This window comes from Rhinopithecus bieti, unplaced genomic scaffold, assembly GCF_001698545.2.
Source record: "Rhinopithecus bieti isolate Rb0 unplaced genomic scaffold, ASM169854v2 scaffold_13704, whole genome shotgun sequence".
Classification (NCBI taxonomy): Eukaryota; Metazoa; Chordata; class Mammalia; order Primates; family Cercopithecidae; genus Rhinopithecus; species Rhinopithecus bieti.
In genome coordinates, this window is record NW_016808231.1 from 4313414 (window position 1) to 4333491 (window position 20078).

The 20078-nt window shown below is 50.4% G+C and overlaps 1 protein-coding gene across 5 annotated transcripts in view; it reads right to left on the reverse strand.

The window, feature by feature from the left end:
* Positions 1-19364, reverse strand: part of CUNH16orf96 (chromosome unknown C16orf96 homolog) — a 43935-nt gene extending 24571 nt beyond the window's left edge. For 3 of the 5 annotated variants that reach the window (XM_017886418.1, XM_017886415.1, XM_017886419.1), the window contains exons 1-6: positions 18555-19364; positions 6881-6985; positions 3527-3607; positions 3295-3381; positions 1776-3183; positions 639-724 (exon numbers count right to left, since the gene is read on the reverse strand). In XM_017886418.1, the coding sequence (XP_017741907.1) occupies positions 639-724; positions 1776-3183; positions 3295-3381; positions 3527-3607; positions 6881-6985; positions 18555-18974 (2187 nt within the window). In that variant the 5' untranslated portion in view covers positions 18975-19364. The remainder of the gene's footprint in view (positions 1-638; positions 725-1775; positions 3184-3294; positions 3382-3526; positions 3608-6880; positions 6986-18554) is intronic. The other 2 variants (XM_017886416.1, XM_017886417.1) reach the window with 2 other exon arrangements.
* Positions 19365-20078: the final 714 nt, after the last annotated feature.

Consider the following 20078-nt stretch of genomic DNA (forward strand, 5'->3'; position numbering starts at 1 on the left):
TGCCACTGCACTTTGGCCTGGACGACAGAGCGAGATTCCATCTCAAAAAAAAAAAAAAGAAGGTATCAGACCAGGGGGCCTTCTACCTGGCTTTTTTTTTTTTTTTTTTTTTTTTTTTTGAGACACGGCCTTGCTCTGTCACCCAGGCTGGAGTACAGTGGCATGATCTTGGCTCATTGCAGCCTCCACCTCCCAGGCTCAAGTGATCCTCACACCTCAGCCTCCTGAGTAGTTGGGACTATAGCCACACACCACCACGCCTGGATAATTTTTGTATTTTTTTGTAGAGAAGGGATCTCACTATGTTGCCCAGGCTGGTCTTGAACTCCTGAGCTCAAGTGATCTGCCTGCCTCAGCCTCCTAAAGCGTTGGGATTACAGGCGTGAGCCACTGCACTGGCCCCACCTGCCATCTAAACAGCCACCTGAGACACAGGAGAACCGTGCATCCCCTGCCAGGCCCCCACCAGTGGATCCACTTTGCAAGGCAGCAGCTGCCTTCGTGGCCAGCTCAATTTCCCCCAGCCTCTTTTGCTACAGAACACAGCTGCGCCTGGGAGGGTGGCAGAGTCAAGGAGTCTTCTGTCATCTCACCTCAAGCCATCATTGCCTCAAAAGCCCTTTGCCGGAGGCACTGACCTTGAGCTTGGATTTCTGGAGGCTGCTAATCTTTTCTTGCAATATGTCCACTGTTGTCCCAAGGCTGGCAGAGCCTCCCATATTGGCTGAAAGCAGAGGATAGGGTGGCTGCTGAGGACTTGGAGGAAGATGTTTCTGCTGGGCTCCAGCTGCTTCTCTTATGGAGCATCTCAGGCAGCACTGCCCAGTGGAAACGTACTGGGCCTTTCAGCTGGTGTTACCTTTTTATTTGTTTATTTATTTACTTATTATTTTTTAATTTATTTTTTGAGACAGAGTCTCATGCTGTCACCCAGGCTGGAGTGCAGTGGCGTGATCTCGGCTCACTGCAACCTCTGCCTCCCAGGTTCAAGTGATTCTCCTGCCTCAGCCTCCCAAGTAGCTGGGGTTACAGGCATGTGCCACCATGCCCAGCAAATTTTGTATTTTTAGTAGAGACGGGGTTTCTCCATGTTGGTCAGGCTCATCTTGAACTCATGGTCTCAGGTGATCCGCCCACCTCAGCCTCCCAAAGTGCTGGGATTACAAGCATGAGCCACCACGCCTGGCCACAAGAGTTTTGGAGAGTAATTTTGGCATGCCATTTTCTTTAATTGCCAACTTTAGACCCTAACAACCTCCTTGCCCTACGATAAGACCTCACTGGGCCGGGCGCGGTGGCTCAAGCCTGTAATCCCAGCACTTTGGGAGGCCGAGACGGGCAGATCACGAGGTCAGAAGATCGAGACCATCCTGGCTAACACGGTGAAACCCTGTCGCTACTAAAAAATACAAAAAACTAGCCGGGCGAGGTGGCGGGTGCCTGCAGTCTCAGCTACTCGGGAGGCTGAGGCAGGAGAATGGTGTAAACCCGGGAGGCGGAGCTTGCAGTGAGCTGAGATCCAGCCACTGCACTCCAGCCTGGGCGACAGAGCAAAACTCCATCTCAAAAAAAAAAAAAAAAAAAAGACCTCACTGTACATTCAAGAGAAAAGAATAGACTCCTAGGAGCCAAATGCTTAAGGCAAAGGAATGAATGGCTAATGGTGGAATGTAGATTTTGTTGGTGGAGCCCGATGAAGGACAGGAAGTACTTCTCAAAGGCTGCAGGAAGAGCCCCACTCCCTTGTGTCCTTCCCAGGGCCAGACCAGGCCTACCTAGATAATTCAAGCGCTGGTTCAGGTTGAAGGACAGCTGGGCAAACTCTTCTTTCAGGGAGTCGTGTTTGACAGGTATCTGGGCCATGTGGCTCATGGAATACCTGACAGCCCTCTTCTTGTCTTCAGGGCTTGTGGCCTGCTTGGCAGCCACCATGGCCTGGGACAGGGCTGTATCGGGACCAATGCTGGCAGCAGAGTAGGAGGGAGAGAGGATTTCGTAGTAGATTTCGGAATCATCGCCCAAGGCCTGGGATTCTGTGGCTCCCCGGGAAGGCCCTGCACCCAGGACATCTGCAAAGACCCCTAGGGGGCCAGCTGCAGCCGTGTTTGTTGCAATGGTGGCCATTCTGGTGGCTGGGGCGTCTTTGACCAACGTGGCAGCAGCCTTGGCTGTCTGCGCAGCAGAGGATGCGGCGGCTGCGTAGGCTGCAGCGGCGGCAGCGGCAATGGCAGCAGTGGTTTTCAGCCGGTGAAGGGCAGACCGGGGAGCCTTAAGCTGTGCTTCCTTGGGGTCCCCATCCTTGCCAGCTCTATCCTTGGGGGCCCCATCCTTGCCACCTCTATCCTTGGGGGCCCCATCCTTGCCACCTCTATCCTTGGGGTCCACATCCTTGCTGCCTCTATCTTTGGGGACCCCATCCTTGCGAGTTCTATCCTTGGGGGCCCCATCCTTGTGGGCCCTCTCCTGGAGGCCCCTCAGGCTGGGGACATCATTTTCCTCCCCCTTTTCTTGGACAGCTGTGAGCTGGAGGTCTTCTCCCTGGCGAGACTGATATGGGTGGAGTGGTTGAGGCCACACTGAGGCAAACTCGGTGGCTGGTGGTGGGGCCCTGGAGGGTTGAGGCTGAGTTGGCTGCAGGACACTTAAGTCCCACAAAGGCCAAGAGCCCATCCTGGGCCAGCCTTGGGGAAGAGGCCAGCGTCTTGGGAGTGCAGGCCAGCCTCCCGGTGGTGGAGGCTGGGCACCTGGGGCAGGCGCAGGTCCAAGCAGAGGCCAATGTGCTGGCAAGGACCCAGGTGTCACACTGGGCCCTGGGACAGGCCCCAGGGCAGGCACAGGCTCCAGCTCCAGCCCCAGCTCCAGCCCTGGCACAGGTTCAGTCCCAGGTGCAGGCCCAGGTGCAAATGCAGTTGCCCACCCAGGTGCGGTCTCAGGCATAAGGGCCGCAGGCTGCGCTGGCTCCTGGGCACTGCTGAGAGAAACTGCTTGGGCAGATGATGAGTCCTCCGGGAGGAGCTCTGGGACCTCGTAATGCCAGACAGTCTGCAGCAGCTGGGGGTTTTGGACAGGCTCAGAGATCTGGATGGCACGAGTAGCTTCAAGGTACTCGGTGGTCTGGGCCAGGGCAGCCTCTGGGAGCTGATCCATGGACTGCCACAGGTCCAGCTGTGACGAACCAATTTCCTGCAGAAGAGGGGGCAGAGGGGCTCGGCTGGCTTCCATCCCCACCTCCCACTCTCAGCCGCCCGCCTGCTCCTCAGCTTCCTGCTAACCTCCCCTTCCTTCCTCACTCACCGAGGTGAACATGGCCTCATGGAGGCCACTCCAGAGCACCATATCCTCGGTTTTGGGGATGGTTTGAAACTTATTCTGGAGAGAAGCCTGCAGGGTAGGGGTAGAAAACGAAGGGTGTGAGCTTGGAGGGGGCAGTGCCCCCCACACCTGCAAAGAAACCTTTCCAGGCTGTGTTCTCCTTCTTGACCCTCCCTACCCTCAGCACCCAGGACACGGGAGGAGTGGGCCTCACCACTTCCCGCTGCAGTGCGATCATCTTCCGGTTCTGTATTTTGAAGTCTTCAGCAAAGATATCCATTCTTTCTGGGTCAACCTGTCAAAGGAACTGAGTCTATGCACTGGCGGTCCAGGTTCTGTCCCACCCCTGCCTTTTCCTGCAGCTCTAGGTGACTCAGAGCTTGAGAAGGAAGAACAGGTTCCAAACCCAGTGCTTCCCAGGGAGTGGGAAAGGGCTCCATGGGCAAACAAGTTTGGGAAATGCTGGGCTTAAAATCATGTCAGGCCAGGCACAGTGTCTCATGTCTGTAATCCCAGCACTTTGAGAGGTCAAGGTGGGTGGATCACTTAAAGTCAGGAGTTCGAGAGCAGCCTGGCCAACATGGTGAAACATGGTCTCTAGGAAAAATACAAAAATCAGCTGGGCCTGATGGTGTGAGCCTGTAATCCCAGCTATCGGGAGGCTGAGGCAGGAGAATCACTTGAACCCAGGAGGCAGTTGCAGTGAGCTGAGATCGTGCCATTGCACTCCAGCCTGGGCAACAGAGTGAGACTGTGTCTTATAAATAAATAAATAGCATTTCAACAGGTTTCTGCACTGCAGGACTTCCCAGAGTGTTGAATGAGCAAAAGCACATTAAGAATCTCCAAGAGGGCCGGGCACAGTGGCTCACGCCTGTAATCCCAGAACTTTGGTAGGCTGAGGGGGGTGGATCACGAGTTCAGGAGTTCAAGACCAGCCAGACCAATGTGGTGAAGCCCCTGTCTCTACTACAAATACAAAAATTAGCCAGGCGTGGTGGCTCGCACCTGTAATCCCAGCTACTCAGGAGACTGAGGCAGGAGAATCGCTTGAACCCGGGAGGCAGATGTTGCAGTGAGCTGAGATCGTGCCACTGCACTCCAGCCTGGGTGACAGAACAAGACTCCGTCTCAAAAAAAAAACAAAAAAAAAAACAAAAAAAACACCTCCAAGAGACAGCCCAATAAGGCATTGTTTTTCTTTTCTTTTTTTTTTTTTTTGAGATGGAGTCTCGCTTTGTCACCCGGGCTGGAGTGCCGTGGCGCGATCTCCACTCACTGAAAGCTCCGCCTCACGGGTTCACGTCATTCTCCTGCCTCAGCCTCCCAGGCAGCTGGGACTACAGGCGCCTGCTACCGCGCCCGGCTAATTTTTTTTGTATTTTTAGTAGAGACGGGGTTTCACCGTGTTAGCCAGGATGGTCTTGATCTCCTGACCTCGTGATCCGCCCATCTCGGCCTCTCAAAGTGCTGGGATTACAGGCTTGAGCCTCCACGCCTGGCCCTTTCTTTTTTTTTTTGATATAGAGTCTCACTCTGTGCCCAGACTGGACTGCAGTGGCATGATCTCGGCTCACTGCAACTTCCATCCCCCGGGTTGAAGCCATTCTCCTGCCTCAGTCTCCCGAGTAGCTGGGACTACAGGTGCCTGTCACTGTGCCTGGCTAATTTTTTATATTTTTAGTAGATATGGGGTTTCACCATGTTAGCAATGATCGTCTTGATCTCCTGACCTTGTGATCCGCCCACCTCGGCCTCCCAAAATGCTGGGATTACAGGCGTGAGCCACCGCACCCAGCTCCGCACCCCCCCCCTTATTTTTTTGAGACAGTCTTGCTCTGTCATCCAGGATGGAGTGCAGTGGCACAATCTTGGCTCACTACAATCTCCGCCTTCTGGGTTCAAGTGATTCTCATACCTCAGCCTCCCAAGTAGCTGGGGTTACAGGTGCCCCCAACCATACTCGGCTAATTTTTGTATTTTTAGTAGAGACAGGGGTTTCACCATGTTGGCCAGGCTGGTCTCGAACTCCTGACCTCAGGTGATCCGCCTGCCTCGGTCTCCCAAAGTGCTGGGATGACAGGCGTGAGACACCAGGCCCGGCCGAGAAGGCACTGTTTTTCTAACACCTTTGTCTAAGGGGCCTTTTGGAGTAGCTCATGATGCAACTTTAGACGGTGCTCGGTCTGCTCAGATGGAAGCCATCCAGCCCATGACTGAAGCTCCCACAGTTGCCACGATGAGCAAATACAGGCCCTGATCTGTGAGCCAGGACAGTACAGAAAATTACGCTATTTGGGGGAAGTTGTTAAACCTGGGGGTATGGAGTCCTGGCTTCCAACCCCAGCTGTGACTCGTCAGTTGTGACAGGGACAGCTGCCTCATGTCTCAGGGACTTCCATGCATGGTAGGGTGTTAGAACATACTTGGCTGATGGTTTTTGGCTACAGAAGGAGCTTGTATGTATGCCTGCACCATTACAATTATTCCACTTTCCATGTGGACAGAGCTTTCCAGAAGGAGAAGAGGTTTTCTTTTTGCTAAGTTGGTGGAATATAAGTCTGGCGTTGCCAAGACTTGGGGAGCGCCTGCCTGAGAATGAAGCCAACTGGGAGGAAAGCTTCACTGAGAGATATCAGTATTGCATGAGTACCTAGATCTGGCCGTCCCTGGACCTTTTAGTAAATGAGACAATAAATCCCTTATTTTGCCTAATCCAGGATGAACTTGATTTCTGTCACTTATAACTAACGTTTTAACACAGTGGGGTAGAAAGCATGGAGGGGTCGGCCAGGTGTGGTGGCTCACACCAGTAATCCCAGCACTTTGGGAGGCTGAGGTGGGTGGATCACGAGGTCAGAAGTTCGAGACCAGCCTGGCCAACATGGTGAACCCCTATCTCTACTAAAAATACAAAAATTAGCCAGGTGTGGTGGTGTGTGCCTGTAATCCCAGCTACTCAGGAAGATGAGGCAGGAGAATCACTTGAACTCAGGAGGCAGAGGTTGCAGTGAGCCGAGATCACGCTATTGCACTCCAACCTGGGTAATAGAGTGAGACTCCATCTTAATAAAAAAAAAAAGGGCCGGGCGTGGTGGCTCAAGCCTGTAATCCCAGCACTTTGGGAGGCCGAGGTGGGCGGATCACGAGGTCAGGAGATCGAGACCACCCTGGCTAACCCGGTGAAACCCCGTCTCTACTAAAAAATACAAAAAACTAGCCAGGCGAGGTGGCGGGCGCCTGTAGTCCCAGCTGCTCGGGAGGCTGAGGCAGGAGAATGGCATAAACCAGGGAAGCGGAGCTTGCAGTGAGCTGAGATCCGGCCACTGCACTCCAGCCTGGGTGACAGAGCGAGACTCCGTCTCAAAAAAAAAAAAAAAGAAAGAAAAGAAAGCATGGAGGGGTCACAGAGAAGTCAGTGGCACTGGCCAACTGGAAAGGCCACGTGAGCACGCCCTCACAGCTGCACTCTTGGCCTAAGAGTAAGCTTCCTAGATTTTCCTCATTGCTCCAACCCCCAGAGGCCTGAGCGACGCAGCTGGCACAGAGGATGATGGGGAGGGCCTACCTTGTCAAGCATGTTCTTTAGCATGTCCACTTCCTTCCTAAGGGCTGTGATGGTGACCTGGAGTGCATGAAGATCAGTGAGCAAGTCCTGCAGGGTCTGCATTGACTGCAAAAGAGGAGGAGAAAATGGGAAGCCGGGTATGGCTGGGGGAGAGGGTAAGTGAAGTGCAGAAGCTTTCTGATGATAGCCGTTGTTAAAGAGGTCCTCCTGGCTCTCCCAAGGCCTAGACTGGAATCTACAAGGGGGCCAGGAGATGCTACTAAAGTCAACAGTGCTCTCATCTCCAAGTGGCCTGGATGAGAAGGAGGCAACTCTGTATTTGAATATATCCAGTAACCAGGAGTTACTCATCATGAAGCATTTCACCCTTTCTTGTATGACAGATGTCAGCCAGGGAGGAAGCACAGCCCATCGCTGGGCAGGAGCCACTGGAGGATCAGGAGCAGGAGAGACAGGGTTGCATTTACTTTTTGTTTCTCAGATGGAGTCTCACTTTGTGGCCCAGGCTGGAATGCAGTGGCGCCATCTCAGCTCACTGCAACTTCCACCTCCTGGGCTCAAGTGATTCTCCTGCCTCAGCCTCTGAGTAGCTGGAACCACAGGTGTGCATCACCACGCCCAGCTAATTTTTTGTATTTTATTTTTTGGTGGAGATGGGTTTCATCATGTTGCTTAGGCTGGTCTCGAATTCCTGACCTCAGGTGATCCACCTGCATCAGCCTCCCAAAGTGCTGGGATTACAGGTGTGAGCCACCACATCTAGCCTGTACTTACAATTTTAAAGGATCTCTCAGGCTCATGTGGAGCCTGGCTCTGGGAGGGCAAAAGGGGAAGCAGCCTGCCTGCAGAACTGATTGCTGTGGGGAGAAATCCTCACACATCAGGTATCAGAAGTCTGTTGCAAGCTGGGCACGGTGGCTCATGCCTGTAATCCCAGCACTTTGGGAGACCGAGGCAGGCAGAACACAAGGCCAGGAGTTCGAGATCAGTCTGGCCAACGTGGTGAAACCCCATTTCTACTAAAATACACAAAACTTAGCAGGGCCTGGTGTTGCGTGCCTGTAGTCCCAGCTACTTGGGAAACTGGGGCAGGAGAATCACTTGAACCTGGCAGGCAGAGGCTGCAGTGAGCCGAGAACGCACCACTGCACTCCAGACTGGACAACGAAGTAAGTCTCTATCACAAAAAAAAAAAAAAAAAAAAGCATGTTGTGAGAGTAGTGTGAAAGAAACTGAGTTTTTTTCCACTCAGAGAGCCAATGTATCTGGAAGATATAATAATTATAAATATACACGCACTTAACAACAGGGCCCTTTATAAAATACATGAAGGAAACACTGACAGAACTGAAAGTGTAACTGAAAAGCACGTTGGTTGCTTGCTGCATTGCAGGGTTCAGTTATCATGAGCAAGGTCTGGTACTAAAAAGAAAGTGAATTTATTCTGAAGCTAGCTTGGGGAAGGGGCGCAAAGCGCCCTGGCTTGAAACATGCCGCTTCATTTCTGGAGCAACATGTGCGCACTTTTAAGAGGTAGAGGATACAGCCAGCAAGGGTAGGGGTCTCCCTGTGAGCTTGATGTCTTATCTACTGGGCAGCTGAGATGGCACCTTCCTGGGAAGAAGTAAGTTGTAAAAGTGGCCAAGTGGGCACGCTTTCAACATGCCCTCCTGGTGAGTGTGAGCTCCCGGGCAATCCCTAGAGGGTGAAAGTTCCCAGGTGAAAGTCCTAGGAGGGCCATGCTTTGGTCTCTAAATCTGTCTCTTAACTCTCCAGGAGTTACATGAACTTGCCCTGTAGGGAGTGACTGGTGAAGGGGTGGGTCAAAGTTTATCTTTGCTTTTTTTTTTTTTTTTGAGACAGAGTCTCACTGTGTCACCCAGGCAACCTTCACCTCCCAGGTTCAAGTGATTCTCCCACCTCAGCCTCCCAAGTAGCTGGGACTACAGGGCCATGCCACCATACCGCCCTAATGAGGTTTCACCATGTTGGCCAGGCTGATCTCAAACTCCTGACCTCAAGTGATCTGCCCACCTCGGTCTTCCAGAGTGCTGGGATTACAGGCATGAGCCAACTCACCAGGCCTCTCTTTGCATTTCTAAAGGGCTAAGTAGGAAGTGGGGAGCAGTGGAGAAAGAGAAAGGAAGAGAAAATAATTTTTAAAATAAACTCTCTTAGAAAAATGGGGGTACTCAGTTACAAAAGGAGAAATAGTTAATTCACAAGAATAGTTCAAGACTTCAATATCCTATTTTGAATAATGAATAGAATAACTAAGATAAGGTCCAGCACAGTGGCTCACGCCTGTAATCCCAGCACTTTGGGAGGCTGAGGCCAGTGAATCTCAAGGTCAGGAGTTTGAGACCAGCCTGGCCAACATGGTGAAACCCCGTCTCTACCAAAAATATAAAAATTAGTCAGGTGTGGTGGTGTTGGCTTGTAATCCCAGCTACTTGGGAGGCAGAGGTAGGAGGATCACTTGAATCTGAGAGGCAGAGGTTGCAGCAAGCCAAGATCATGCCACTGCTCTCCAGCCTGTGTGACAGAATAAGACCCCATCTCAAAAAAACAAAACCCAAGATAAAAAGAACAGTATCCTGGGTGCAGTGGCTCACACCTCTAATTCCAGCACTTTGGGACGCTGAGGCAGGTGGATCACTTGAGCCCAGGAGTTTGAAACCAGCCTGGGGAACATAGGGGTCTCCCATCTCTACAAAAAATACCAACATTAGACAGGCATGGTGGCACGTGCTTATAGTCCCAGGTCCTTGGGAGGATGAGATGGGAGGATCACCCTAGCCCAGGAGGTTGAGGCTGAAGTAAGCTGTGATTGCACTACTGCCCTCCAGCTTGGGTGACAGAGTGAGACCCTGTCACACACATACAAAAAAAGTAAAAATAAAAAAGAACAGCAAGAGGCTGGGTTCAGTGGCTCACACCTGTAAACTCAGCACTTTGGGAGGCTGCAGTGGAAGAATGGCTTGAGCCCAGGGGTTCCAGACCAGCCTGGGCAACAAAGGGAGACCCTGTCACTATAAAATAAATAAAATTAACAGAACAAAAGGCCAGCAAGAAAAGAGAAGATTTGAACAATACTATAAACCAACTAGACGTAACAGATATTTACAGAATACCCCACTCAACAGTGGTAGAATACATATTATTCTCAAGTGCACATAGACCATTCTCCAGGGTAGACCATATGGTAAGGCCATCAAACAAGCCTTAACAAATTTCAGAAGGACTGAAATTATGCAAAATATATACACTGACCACAACTGAATTAAATTAGAAAGCAACAGAAGAGGCCAGGTATGGTGGCTCATGCCTGTAATCCCAGCACTTTGGGAGCTTGAGGCAGGAGTATCATCTGAGCTCAGGAGTTCCAGACCAGCCTGGGCAACATAGTGAGATCTCTATAATTCAAAAATAAAATAAAAAAGTTCTTGGATTGCCAGTGGCTCCCACAGATAGGGCTTAAAACAAACAAACGAACAAAAAACAAAAACGGGCTGGGCGTGGTGGCTCACACCTGTAATCCCAGCACTTTGGGAGGCCACAGCGGGCAGATCATGAAGTCAGGAGATCGAGACCATCCTGGCCAACATGGTGAAACCCCATCTCTACTAAAAATACAAAAATTAGCTGGGCCTGGTGGTGCGTGCTTGTAGTCCCAGCTACTCGGGAGGCTGAGGCAGGAGAACTGCTTGAACCCGGGAGCAGAGGTTGTAGTAAGTCAAGGTCATGCCATTGCATTCCATCCTGGTGACAGAGGAAGACTTCGTCTCAAAAGAAAAGCAACAGAAGAAACTATTGAAAATTCACAAATATGTAAAAATTTAAAAAACATTCTACTAAATAACAAATATGTCAAAGAAGAAATCACAATAGAAATATGTCAAAGAGGCCGGGCGCGGTGGCTCAAGCCTGTAATCCCAACACTTTGGGAGGCCAAGACGGGCGGATCACAAGGTCAGGAGATCGAGACCATCCTGGCTAACATGGTGAAACCCCGTCTCTACTAAAAAAAATATAAAAAACTAGCCGGGCGAGGTGGCGGGCGCTTGTAGTCCCAGCTACTCGAGAGGCTGAGGCAGGAGAATGGCGTAAACCCGGGAGGCGGAGCTTGCAGTGAGCTGAGATCCAGCCACTACACTCCAGCCTGGGCGACAGAGCGAGACTCCGTCTCAAAAAAAAAAAAAAAAAAAAAAAATGTCAAAGAAGAAATCACAATAGAAATTAGAAACTAGTTTGAAATGAGTTAAAATGAAAGCACAAAACACCACAACTTACGGGATACAGCTAAAGTGGTGATTAGAGAGAAATTCATTGCTGTAAGTGAGTATATTAACAAAGAAACATCTTGAATCAATAACTTAACCTTCCACCTTAAGACACTGGAACAAAGAAAAGCAAACTGAACCTAAAACAAATAGACATAAGAAAATAACAAAGAGTATGGTGAAATTAATGAAATAGAGGATGAAAAAAATAGTAGAGAAAAATCAATGAAACTAAAACTGGTTAATTGAAAAGGTCAACAAAATTGACATACTTTTAGCTAGACTGGCCAAGAATCAGACTCAAATTATTAGAATCAGAAATGAAAGAGGGAACATTCTATTGACTTTACAGAAATAAAAAGGATTATAAAGAAATACTAATGAATAATTGCATGCGGACAAATTAGATAATTTAGGTAAAATGGACAAACTCCTAGAAAGGCACAAACTATTAAAACTGACTCAAGAAGAAATAGACAATTTGAATAAACCTATAACAAGTGAAGAGATTCAAGTCATAATAAAAAGTACCTTTTGTGCTTCAAAACGCACCAGCAAGAAAATGAAAATAAAACCCACACAATGGGAGAAAACCTCATTTTGCAAATCATATCTCTGACCCAATATATCCAGGATATATAAAGAACTCTTACAACTGGATGATACAAATAACCCAATTTAAAAAGGGCAAAGATCTGAATAGACATTTCTCCAAAGATGATGTGCAAATGGCCAATAAGCACATAAAAAGAAAAGATGCTCAACGTCCATCGTCATCAGGGAAATGAAAATCAAAACTACAATGGGCCGGGCGCAGTGGCTCAAGCCGGTAATCCCAGCACTTTGGGAGGCCAAGACGGGCGGATCACGAGGTCAGGAGATCGAGACCATCCTGGCTAACACGGTGAAACCCCGTCTCTACTAAAAAATACAAAAAACTAGCCGGGCGAGATGGCGGGCGCCTGTAGTCCCAGCTACTCGGGAGGCTGAGGCAGGAGAATGGCGTAAACCCGGGAGGCGGAGCTTGCAGTGAGCTGAGATCCGGCCACTGCACTCCAGCCTGGGCGGCAGAGCGAGACTCCGTCTCAAAAAAAAAAAAAAAAAACTACAATGGGATACCACTTCAAACTCTGTAGGATGGTCAGAATCGAAAGGTAGACAATAAGTGCTGTTAACCACAAGGAGAAACTGTAATTCTCATACACCGCTGGTGGGAATGTAAATTGTGCAGCCATTTTAGAACTCAGTGTGGCAGTTCCTCACAAGATTATACAGATACCAGATGATCACCGATTCTAATCCTAGGTATATTCCCAAAAGAAATGGAAACATAGATCCATACAAAAACTTGCACACATGGGCCAGGCGTGGTAGTTCACGTCTGTAATCCTACTGCTTTTGGAGGCCAAGGTGGAAGACTGCTTGAGGCCAGGAGTTCAAGACCAGTGTGGGCAACACAGCAAGACCACATCTCTACATAAAATGTAAAAATTAGCCAGGCATGGTGGCAAGCGCCTGTATTCCCAGAAACTTGGGAGGCAGAGGTGGGAGGATCACTTGAGATCAGGAGTTTGAGGCTGCAGTGAGCTATGATGGCACCACTGAACTCCAGCCAGTGCAACAGAGCAAGACCTTGTCCCTAAAAACAAAACAAAAGTTTGTACATGAATGTTTATAGCAGCATATTCATAACAGTCAAAAGGTGAAAACCATGCCTGACTAATTTTTTGTATTTTTGGTAGAGATGGGGTTTCACCGTGTTAGCCAGGATGGTCTTGATTTCCTGACCTTGTGATCAACCCGCCTCAGCCTCCCAAAGTGCTGGGATTATAGGCGTGAGCCACCGTGCCCGGCCTATTTATTTATTTATTTTTAAGAGTTGAAGTCTCAGCCAGGTGCGGTGGCTCACGTCTATAATCCCTATAATCCCAGCACTTTGGGAGGCCAAGGCAGGCGGATCACGAGGTCAGGAGTTCGAGACCAGCCTGGCCAAGAGACCAGCTTGGCCAATATGGTGAAACCCTGTCTCTACTAAAAATAAAAATAAAATAAAACACAGTGAAACTGTGTCTCCACTAAAAATACAAAAATTAGTCAGGTGTGGTGGTGTGTGCCTGTAATCCCAGCTACTCAGGAAGCTGAAGCAGGAGAATCGCTTGAACCTGGGAGGCAGAGGCTGCAGTAAGCCAAGAACATGCCACTGCCCTCCAGCCTGGGTAACAGAGTGAGACTCCATCCAAAAAAAAAAAAAGTTAACAGAGGGTGGGCGCAGTGGCTCAAACCTATAATCCCAGCACTTTGGGCCGAAGTGGGAGGATTACTTGAGCCCAAGAGTTTGAGACCAGCCTGGGGAATACGGCAACACCCTGTCTCTACAAAAAAATACAAAGATTAGCTAGTGTGGTGGCACAGGCCTGCAGTCCTACCTACTCAGGAGGTTGAGGTGGTAGGATTACCTCCAGGGTTGAGCCCAGCAGGTTGAGGCTGCAGTGAGCTGAGATCGTGCCACTGCACCCCAGCTGGGGCAAAAGAGTGACACCCTGCCTTAAAAATAAAAACAAAAAAATTAACAGAGTGAATAAAGATTTTGTAAATATATAAAAGAACTTGCACACTTCTCAAAAGGCTTTTCTCTCTTTTTTGGTTTGAGACAGTCTTGTTCCATTGTCCAGGCTGTAATATTAATAATAGCTCACTGCAGCCTTGACCTCCCAGGCTCAAGCAATCCTGCCTCAGCCTCCTGAGTACCTGGGACTACAGACGCACCACTATGCCCAGACAGTTTTGAAATTTTTTGGTACAAAGGGAGTCTTGCCATGCTGCTCAGGCTGGTCTTTTTTTTTTTTTTTCTTTTTGAGACGGAGTCTCGCTCTGTCACCCAGCATGGAGTGCAGTGGCCAGAATCTCAGCTCACTGGCAAGCTCCGCCTCCGCGGATTTACGCCATTCTCTGTCTCAGCCTCCTGAGTAGCTGGGACTAGCAGGCGCCCGCCACCACGCCGGCTAGTATCTTGTATTGTTTTAAGTAGAGATCCGCGGGGGTTTCAACTGTGTTAGCCAGCGATGGTCTCGATCTCCTGACGCTCGTGAACCGCCCATCTCGGCGCTCCAATACGTGGCTGGGATTACAGGCTTCGAGCACGTGCGGGCTCCAGGCTGGCCCGGGCTCAAGCGATCCTCCCACCTCAACCTCTCAAAGTGCTGGGATTACAGGCATGAGCCACCGCACCCGGCAATCCTTTCTCTTGAACATCTGTAGAAAGAATTGATTCCCCAATGGCATCATGAAAGTGAACCAGTTAATGTTGACGAAGCTGCAGGATTAATAGCTTAGTTGTAATGCAGTGGTGATGCATCTAATTCCCTCAAAAAGACCGATAAATTAAAGGTTTTCTACAACTTTAAAAAATCCCCTAAGCCTTGGACCCACAATGTTAGGGAAACAGGGTTAGACGAAACAGTTTCAACAACAAACAGCTAACATCATCCGTCATGTTCTCCTGTGAGGGCAGCTGCAAGCAGTTATCATTACAGGGGAGAAAAACCGAGGCCTGAAGGAGGCAGACGGGGACTCACGAAAGGAACGTTGTAAAACACGTTTGCCAGGCGACCCCCCGGCAGCTTCACTAGTTGGTGGGTGCAGACAGTTAACTATGCAGTTTGCACCATTCTAGAACCAGGTGCCATGGCATCCCCCTTCAATGGGTCATTGTGGGATCCTTGGGCAACTTCAATCAGGCGGGGACAAGGCAAGATTCTCTAATCAGAGGGACATTCCTCAGCTGCGCACAGTCCTGAAGGCTGTACAGCTAGGTCTGAACCTGTCCACGAGTGCTTTTTGTGAGCTGGGTGGGTTGCCCTGTTGAGCTGCTTTTTAGAAGCCTTCATCCATCAAGGCAGGCCAGGGGGCAAGCTGCCTCTGGGGTGTCGCCACCTTGGATCCTGGTGTCCACCCATCCTGCCTGCAAGGCCCTCATCACTTGCCCGCAGCCACCCCCGGCAGCCCTGCCTCTAGTAACAATTCTTGTCTTAAAAGTCTATCTTGTCTGAGAAGATCCCACTCTCCTCTGGCCACTGCTTGCAAGGAATATCTTTTTTTATTTTTTTGAGATGGGAGTCTTGCTCTTGTTGCCCAGGCTGGAGTGTGGTGGCGCGATCTCAGCTCACTGCAAATTCCGCCTCCTGGGTTGAAGCGATTTTCCTGCCTCAGCCTCCCGAGTAGCTGGGACTACAGGCATGTGCCACCACACCCAGCTAATTTTGTATTTTTAGTAGAGACGGGGTTTCTCCATGTGGGTCAGGCTGGTCTTGAATTCCTGACCTCAGGTGATCCACCCACCTCAGCCTCCCAAAGTGTTGGGATTATAGGGGTGAGCCACTGTGCCCCGCTGGAGTATCTTTTTATATAATTTTACTTTTCAACTATGTGTGTCTTGTCTTTTTTTCGCAGACAGGATCTCACTCTGTCACCCAAGCTGGAGTACAGTGGAGCGATCAGAGCTTACTGCAATCACCAACTCCTGGGCTCAAATGATCCTCTTGCCTTAGCCTCCCAAAGAGCTGAGATTACAGGTGCATGCCACCGTGCCTGGCCCTGTTTGTGTCTTTGAATCTTTTTTTTTTTTTTTAGATGGAGTCTCGATCTGTCGCCCAGGCTGCAGTGCAGTGGCCGGATCTCAGCTCACTGCAAGCTCCGCCTCCCGGGTTTACGCCATTCTCCTGCCTCAGCCTCCCAAGTAGCTGGGACTACAGGTGCCCGCCACCTCGCCCAGCTAGTTGTTTTGTATTTTTTAGTAGAGACGGGGTTTCACCATGTTAGCCAGGATGGTCTCGATCTCCTGACCTCGTGATCCTCCCGTCTCGGCCTCCCAAAGTGCTGGGATTACAGGCTTGAGCCACCGCGCCCGGCCGCTACTTTATCTCTTGAGATGGAGTCTTGCTCTGTCGCCTAGGCTGCAGTACAGTGGCACGATCTCCACTCACTGGAACCTCCACCTCCGAGGTTCAAGCGATTCTCGTGCCTCACTTTCCTGAATAGCTGGGATTACAGGCATGCGCCACCATGCCTGGCTAATTTTTTTTTTTTTTTTGTATTTTAGTAAAGATGGGGTTTCACCATGTTGGCCAGGCTGGTCTCAAACTCCTGACCTCAAGTGATCCACCTGTCTCGGCCTCCCAAAATGCTGGGATTACAGGTGTGAGTCACCGCACCTGGCCAATTTTCTCTCAATTTGAAAGAGAAGAGTGTTAACTTGGGAACACTCTGGAAATGGCCCTGACTCCCAGGGATATCCAGCTGGACACACCAATGGGCACAGCCTGGCTCAGAGAGAACTAGGACATGCTGCCTTCAGGGATAGGAAGGCAATCATTGCTGGATGGTTTTTGGAGACAAGAGGCTCTCTGTCACCCAGGCTGGAGGGCAGTGGTGCGATCTCAACTCACTGCAACATCCGCCTTTCAGGCTCAAACAGTTCTGCCTCAGTCTCCAGAGAAGCTGGGATTACAGGTGCCTGCCACCACACCCGGCTATTTTTTTATATTTTTAGTAGAGACGGGGTTTCACCATGTTGGCCAGGTGGGTCTCGAACTCCTCACCTCAGGTGATCCACCCGCGTTGGCCTCCCAAAATGCAGGGATTACAGGTGTGAGCCACTGTGCCCAGCCAAATTATTATTATTTTTAGACATAGGGTCTTGCTCTGTCCCCCAGGCTGGAGTTCGGGGGAATGACTACAGCTCACTGCAGCTTCCACCTCCTGGGATTAAGTGATTCTCCCACCTCAGCCTCCTGAGGAGGTAAGACTACAGGTGGATGCCAGCACACCCGGCTAATTTTTTAATTTTTTTTTGTAGAGATGAGGTCTCACTATGCTGCCCAGGCTGGTCTCGAACTCCTGAGCTCAAGTGATCATCCTGTCTTGGCCTCCCAAAGTGCTGGGATTATAGGTGTGAGCCACTATGCCCGGCTTATTTTCCCTTTCTTATTTCTTCTTGGGCTGCCAGTAATTGAACACTGTCCGTGTGCTGGTCGGGGTTAGCAGGGGTCAGTAGTCAAAGGTAAGCCAGGATCAGAGGCCCCGCCTCAGCTCACAGGTCCCTTGCCCACTGGCTGCTGGGCCTTCAGCAAATCACTGATCTCCTCTGAATGTCAGTTTCCTCACCTATAAGACAGAAGGAATGCCTCTTCGCTGCTCCTCACAGTACTGGTTCTTGGAGGTTCCCACTCACTTGAGTCTGTCTATCTCCCCTGCTAGGCTGGGCATGCCTGTTCACCATGACTACTCTGGTACCTCTCCCATGGTAGCTCCTCCAGGCATTTTTTAGAAATTGGGGTAAGGCCGAGCACAGTGGCTCACGCTTGTAATCCCAGCACTTTGGGAGGCCAAAGCAGGAGGATCAATGGAGCCTAGGAGTTTGAGTCCAGCCTGGGCAACATGAGGAGACCCTATCTCTACAAAGAATACAAAAATTAGCCAGGTGCAGTGGTGCACACCTGTGGTCCCAGCTACTCGGGAGGCTGAGGTGGGAGGATTGCTTGAGTCTGGGAGGATGAGGCTACAGTGAGCCATGATTGAGTCACTGCACTCCAGCCTGGGTGACAGAGTGAGACCCTATCTTAAAAAAAAATTGGGGTGAAATTCACCGAATATACAATTAGCCATTTTTAAGTGAACAAGTTGGTGTCATTTAGTACACCAACGAGGTTGTACAACTATCACCTCCATCAAGTTCCAAAACATTTTCATCACCCCAAAAAGGAAACCCTGTATCCACAAAGCAATTACTCCCCATTCTCTCTTCCTCCCAGCCCCTGGCAACCACTGCTTTCTGTCTCCATGGATTTGCCTATTCTGGACATTTTATATAAATGGAATCATACACTGGGTGGCCTTTTGTGTCTGACTTCTTTGCAATACTTGATGGAGGCTGCAAGCTTGGCATTTTGGTTGTGCCTGACTCTAAAGCTCCCTTCTTCCCACTCTGCATAAGGGGATGGCCCATCGTGGCGGAATAAGCAACAAGATGTCCCAGGAGAGGGCTGGGAGCAGTGGCTCATGCTTGTCATCCCAGCACTCTGGGAGGCTGAGGCAGGTGGATCACCTGAGATCAGGTGTTCGAGACCAGCCTGGCCAACATAGTGAAACCCCATCTCTACTAAAAATGCAAAAATTAGCCGGATGTGGTGGCGGGCGCCCATAATCCTAGCTACTAGGGAGGCTGAGGCAGGAGAATCTGAACCTGGGAGGTGGAGGTTGCAGTGAGCCGAGATCACACCTCTGCACTCTAGCCTGGGTGACAGAGCAAGACTCTGTCTCAAAAACAAAAAAGACGTCCCAGGAGAGAGCAAGTGGTGAGGGGGAAAGGAAGTGTCTGGAGGGTGGGGGTGTACCTTGGCCATGACTTCATCGTGACCCTCCACCGTCTTCCGGAGCTTGATCAGATGCCACAGGTCCTGGATGGGCCGGGCAGTGCCCTGACTGGCTTCCAGCAGCTGGGCGGTGGAGGGCAGGTCCTGCAGCAGGGCCAGCTGGTTTTCCATCTTGTCGAGGCGGCTCACCACGTGGTCAAAGACATTGCTGAGCCTCTTCATGGGGTTGAGGATGGGCTGGGCGTCTCCCTCCCTGGGCACGATGACCACCTGCGAGGTCTGTAGGAAGTCCTCGTCCCCCGAGAGGACCTTCTTGAGCTCAGCCATGTGGATGTGCTCCAAGATGCCGTGCAGCAGGAGGTGCAGGGCCTTGAAGTTCAGCACCCCACACTGTGGGATGGCGATGTTGGCCAGTTCGGTGAATGTGAGTGAGAAGCTCATCCTGCCGGAGTGGGTCAGTGGGGCTGGGGTTCCGGGCGTCCTCGAGGACAAAGGATAGCTTTCAGTGGTCCTGAGAGCTACACAGACTGGTCCTCAGAGGCTTGGGTGGTGGTGAGTCACAGTGGTCAGTAGGAATGGCCTCTGTTCTGGCTGGAGCTCAGATCAGAGTCTCTGGTTGCCAGGACACCAAAGAATGTGGTGAAATGGGCACACTTCCAAGTCTGGAGTGGGGCAGGTGCTCCCCGGTGAGTCTCACCCAGAGGAGGTGCTCAGTTAATATTGCAGGAATGTTCGAATAGCAGCCTCTTTATTCGAGCCCTCTGGTGATGTGAGACTGATAACTTTTTCCTAGAAACACATATGGAAGGGATGGAGAGGCAGCTCCCTCCTCGGAATTCTCTAGAATCTGGGCAGAAGACAGGTTTCTTGGAGTTAGGAAGACCCAGGTTTTATAAAGGGATAAGAATCTGAAGTACTGGCTGGGTGGGTGTGGGGACTCACGCCTGTAATCCCAGCACTTTGGGGAGGCAAAGGCGGGAGGACTGCTTGAAGCCAATAGTTCGAGAGCAGCCTGGGCAACATAGTGAGACCCTGTTTCTACAAAAAAAATTTTAATTAGCTGGGTGTGCTGGCGCACATCTGTACTCCCAGCTACTCAGGAGGATGGGGTGGGAGGATTGCTTGAAGGCAGGAGTTTGAGGCTGCAGTGAGTGAGCTATGACTGTGCTATTGCACTTAGCCTGGGCAACAGAGTGAGACCTTGTCTCAAAACAAAAAATAAATAAATAAAAGAAAATAAAAAAGGCTGGGCATGGTGGCTCGTGCCTGTAATCCTAGCACTTTGGGAGGCCAAGGCGGGTGGACCATGAGGTCAGGAATTCAAGACCAGCCTGGCCAAGATGGTGAAACCCTGCCTCTACTAAAAATACAAAAATCAGCTGGGCCTGGCGACACGTGCCTGTAATCCCAGCTACTCTGGAGGCTGAGGCAGAGAATTGCTTAAATCCAGGAGGCGGAGGTTTCAGTGAGCCAAGATTGCGCCACCGCACTCCAGCCTGGGTGAGAGAATGAGATTCCGTCACAAAAAAAAAAAAAAAAAAAAAA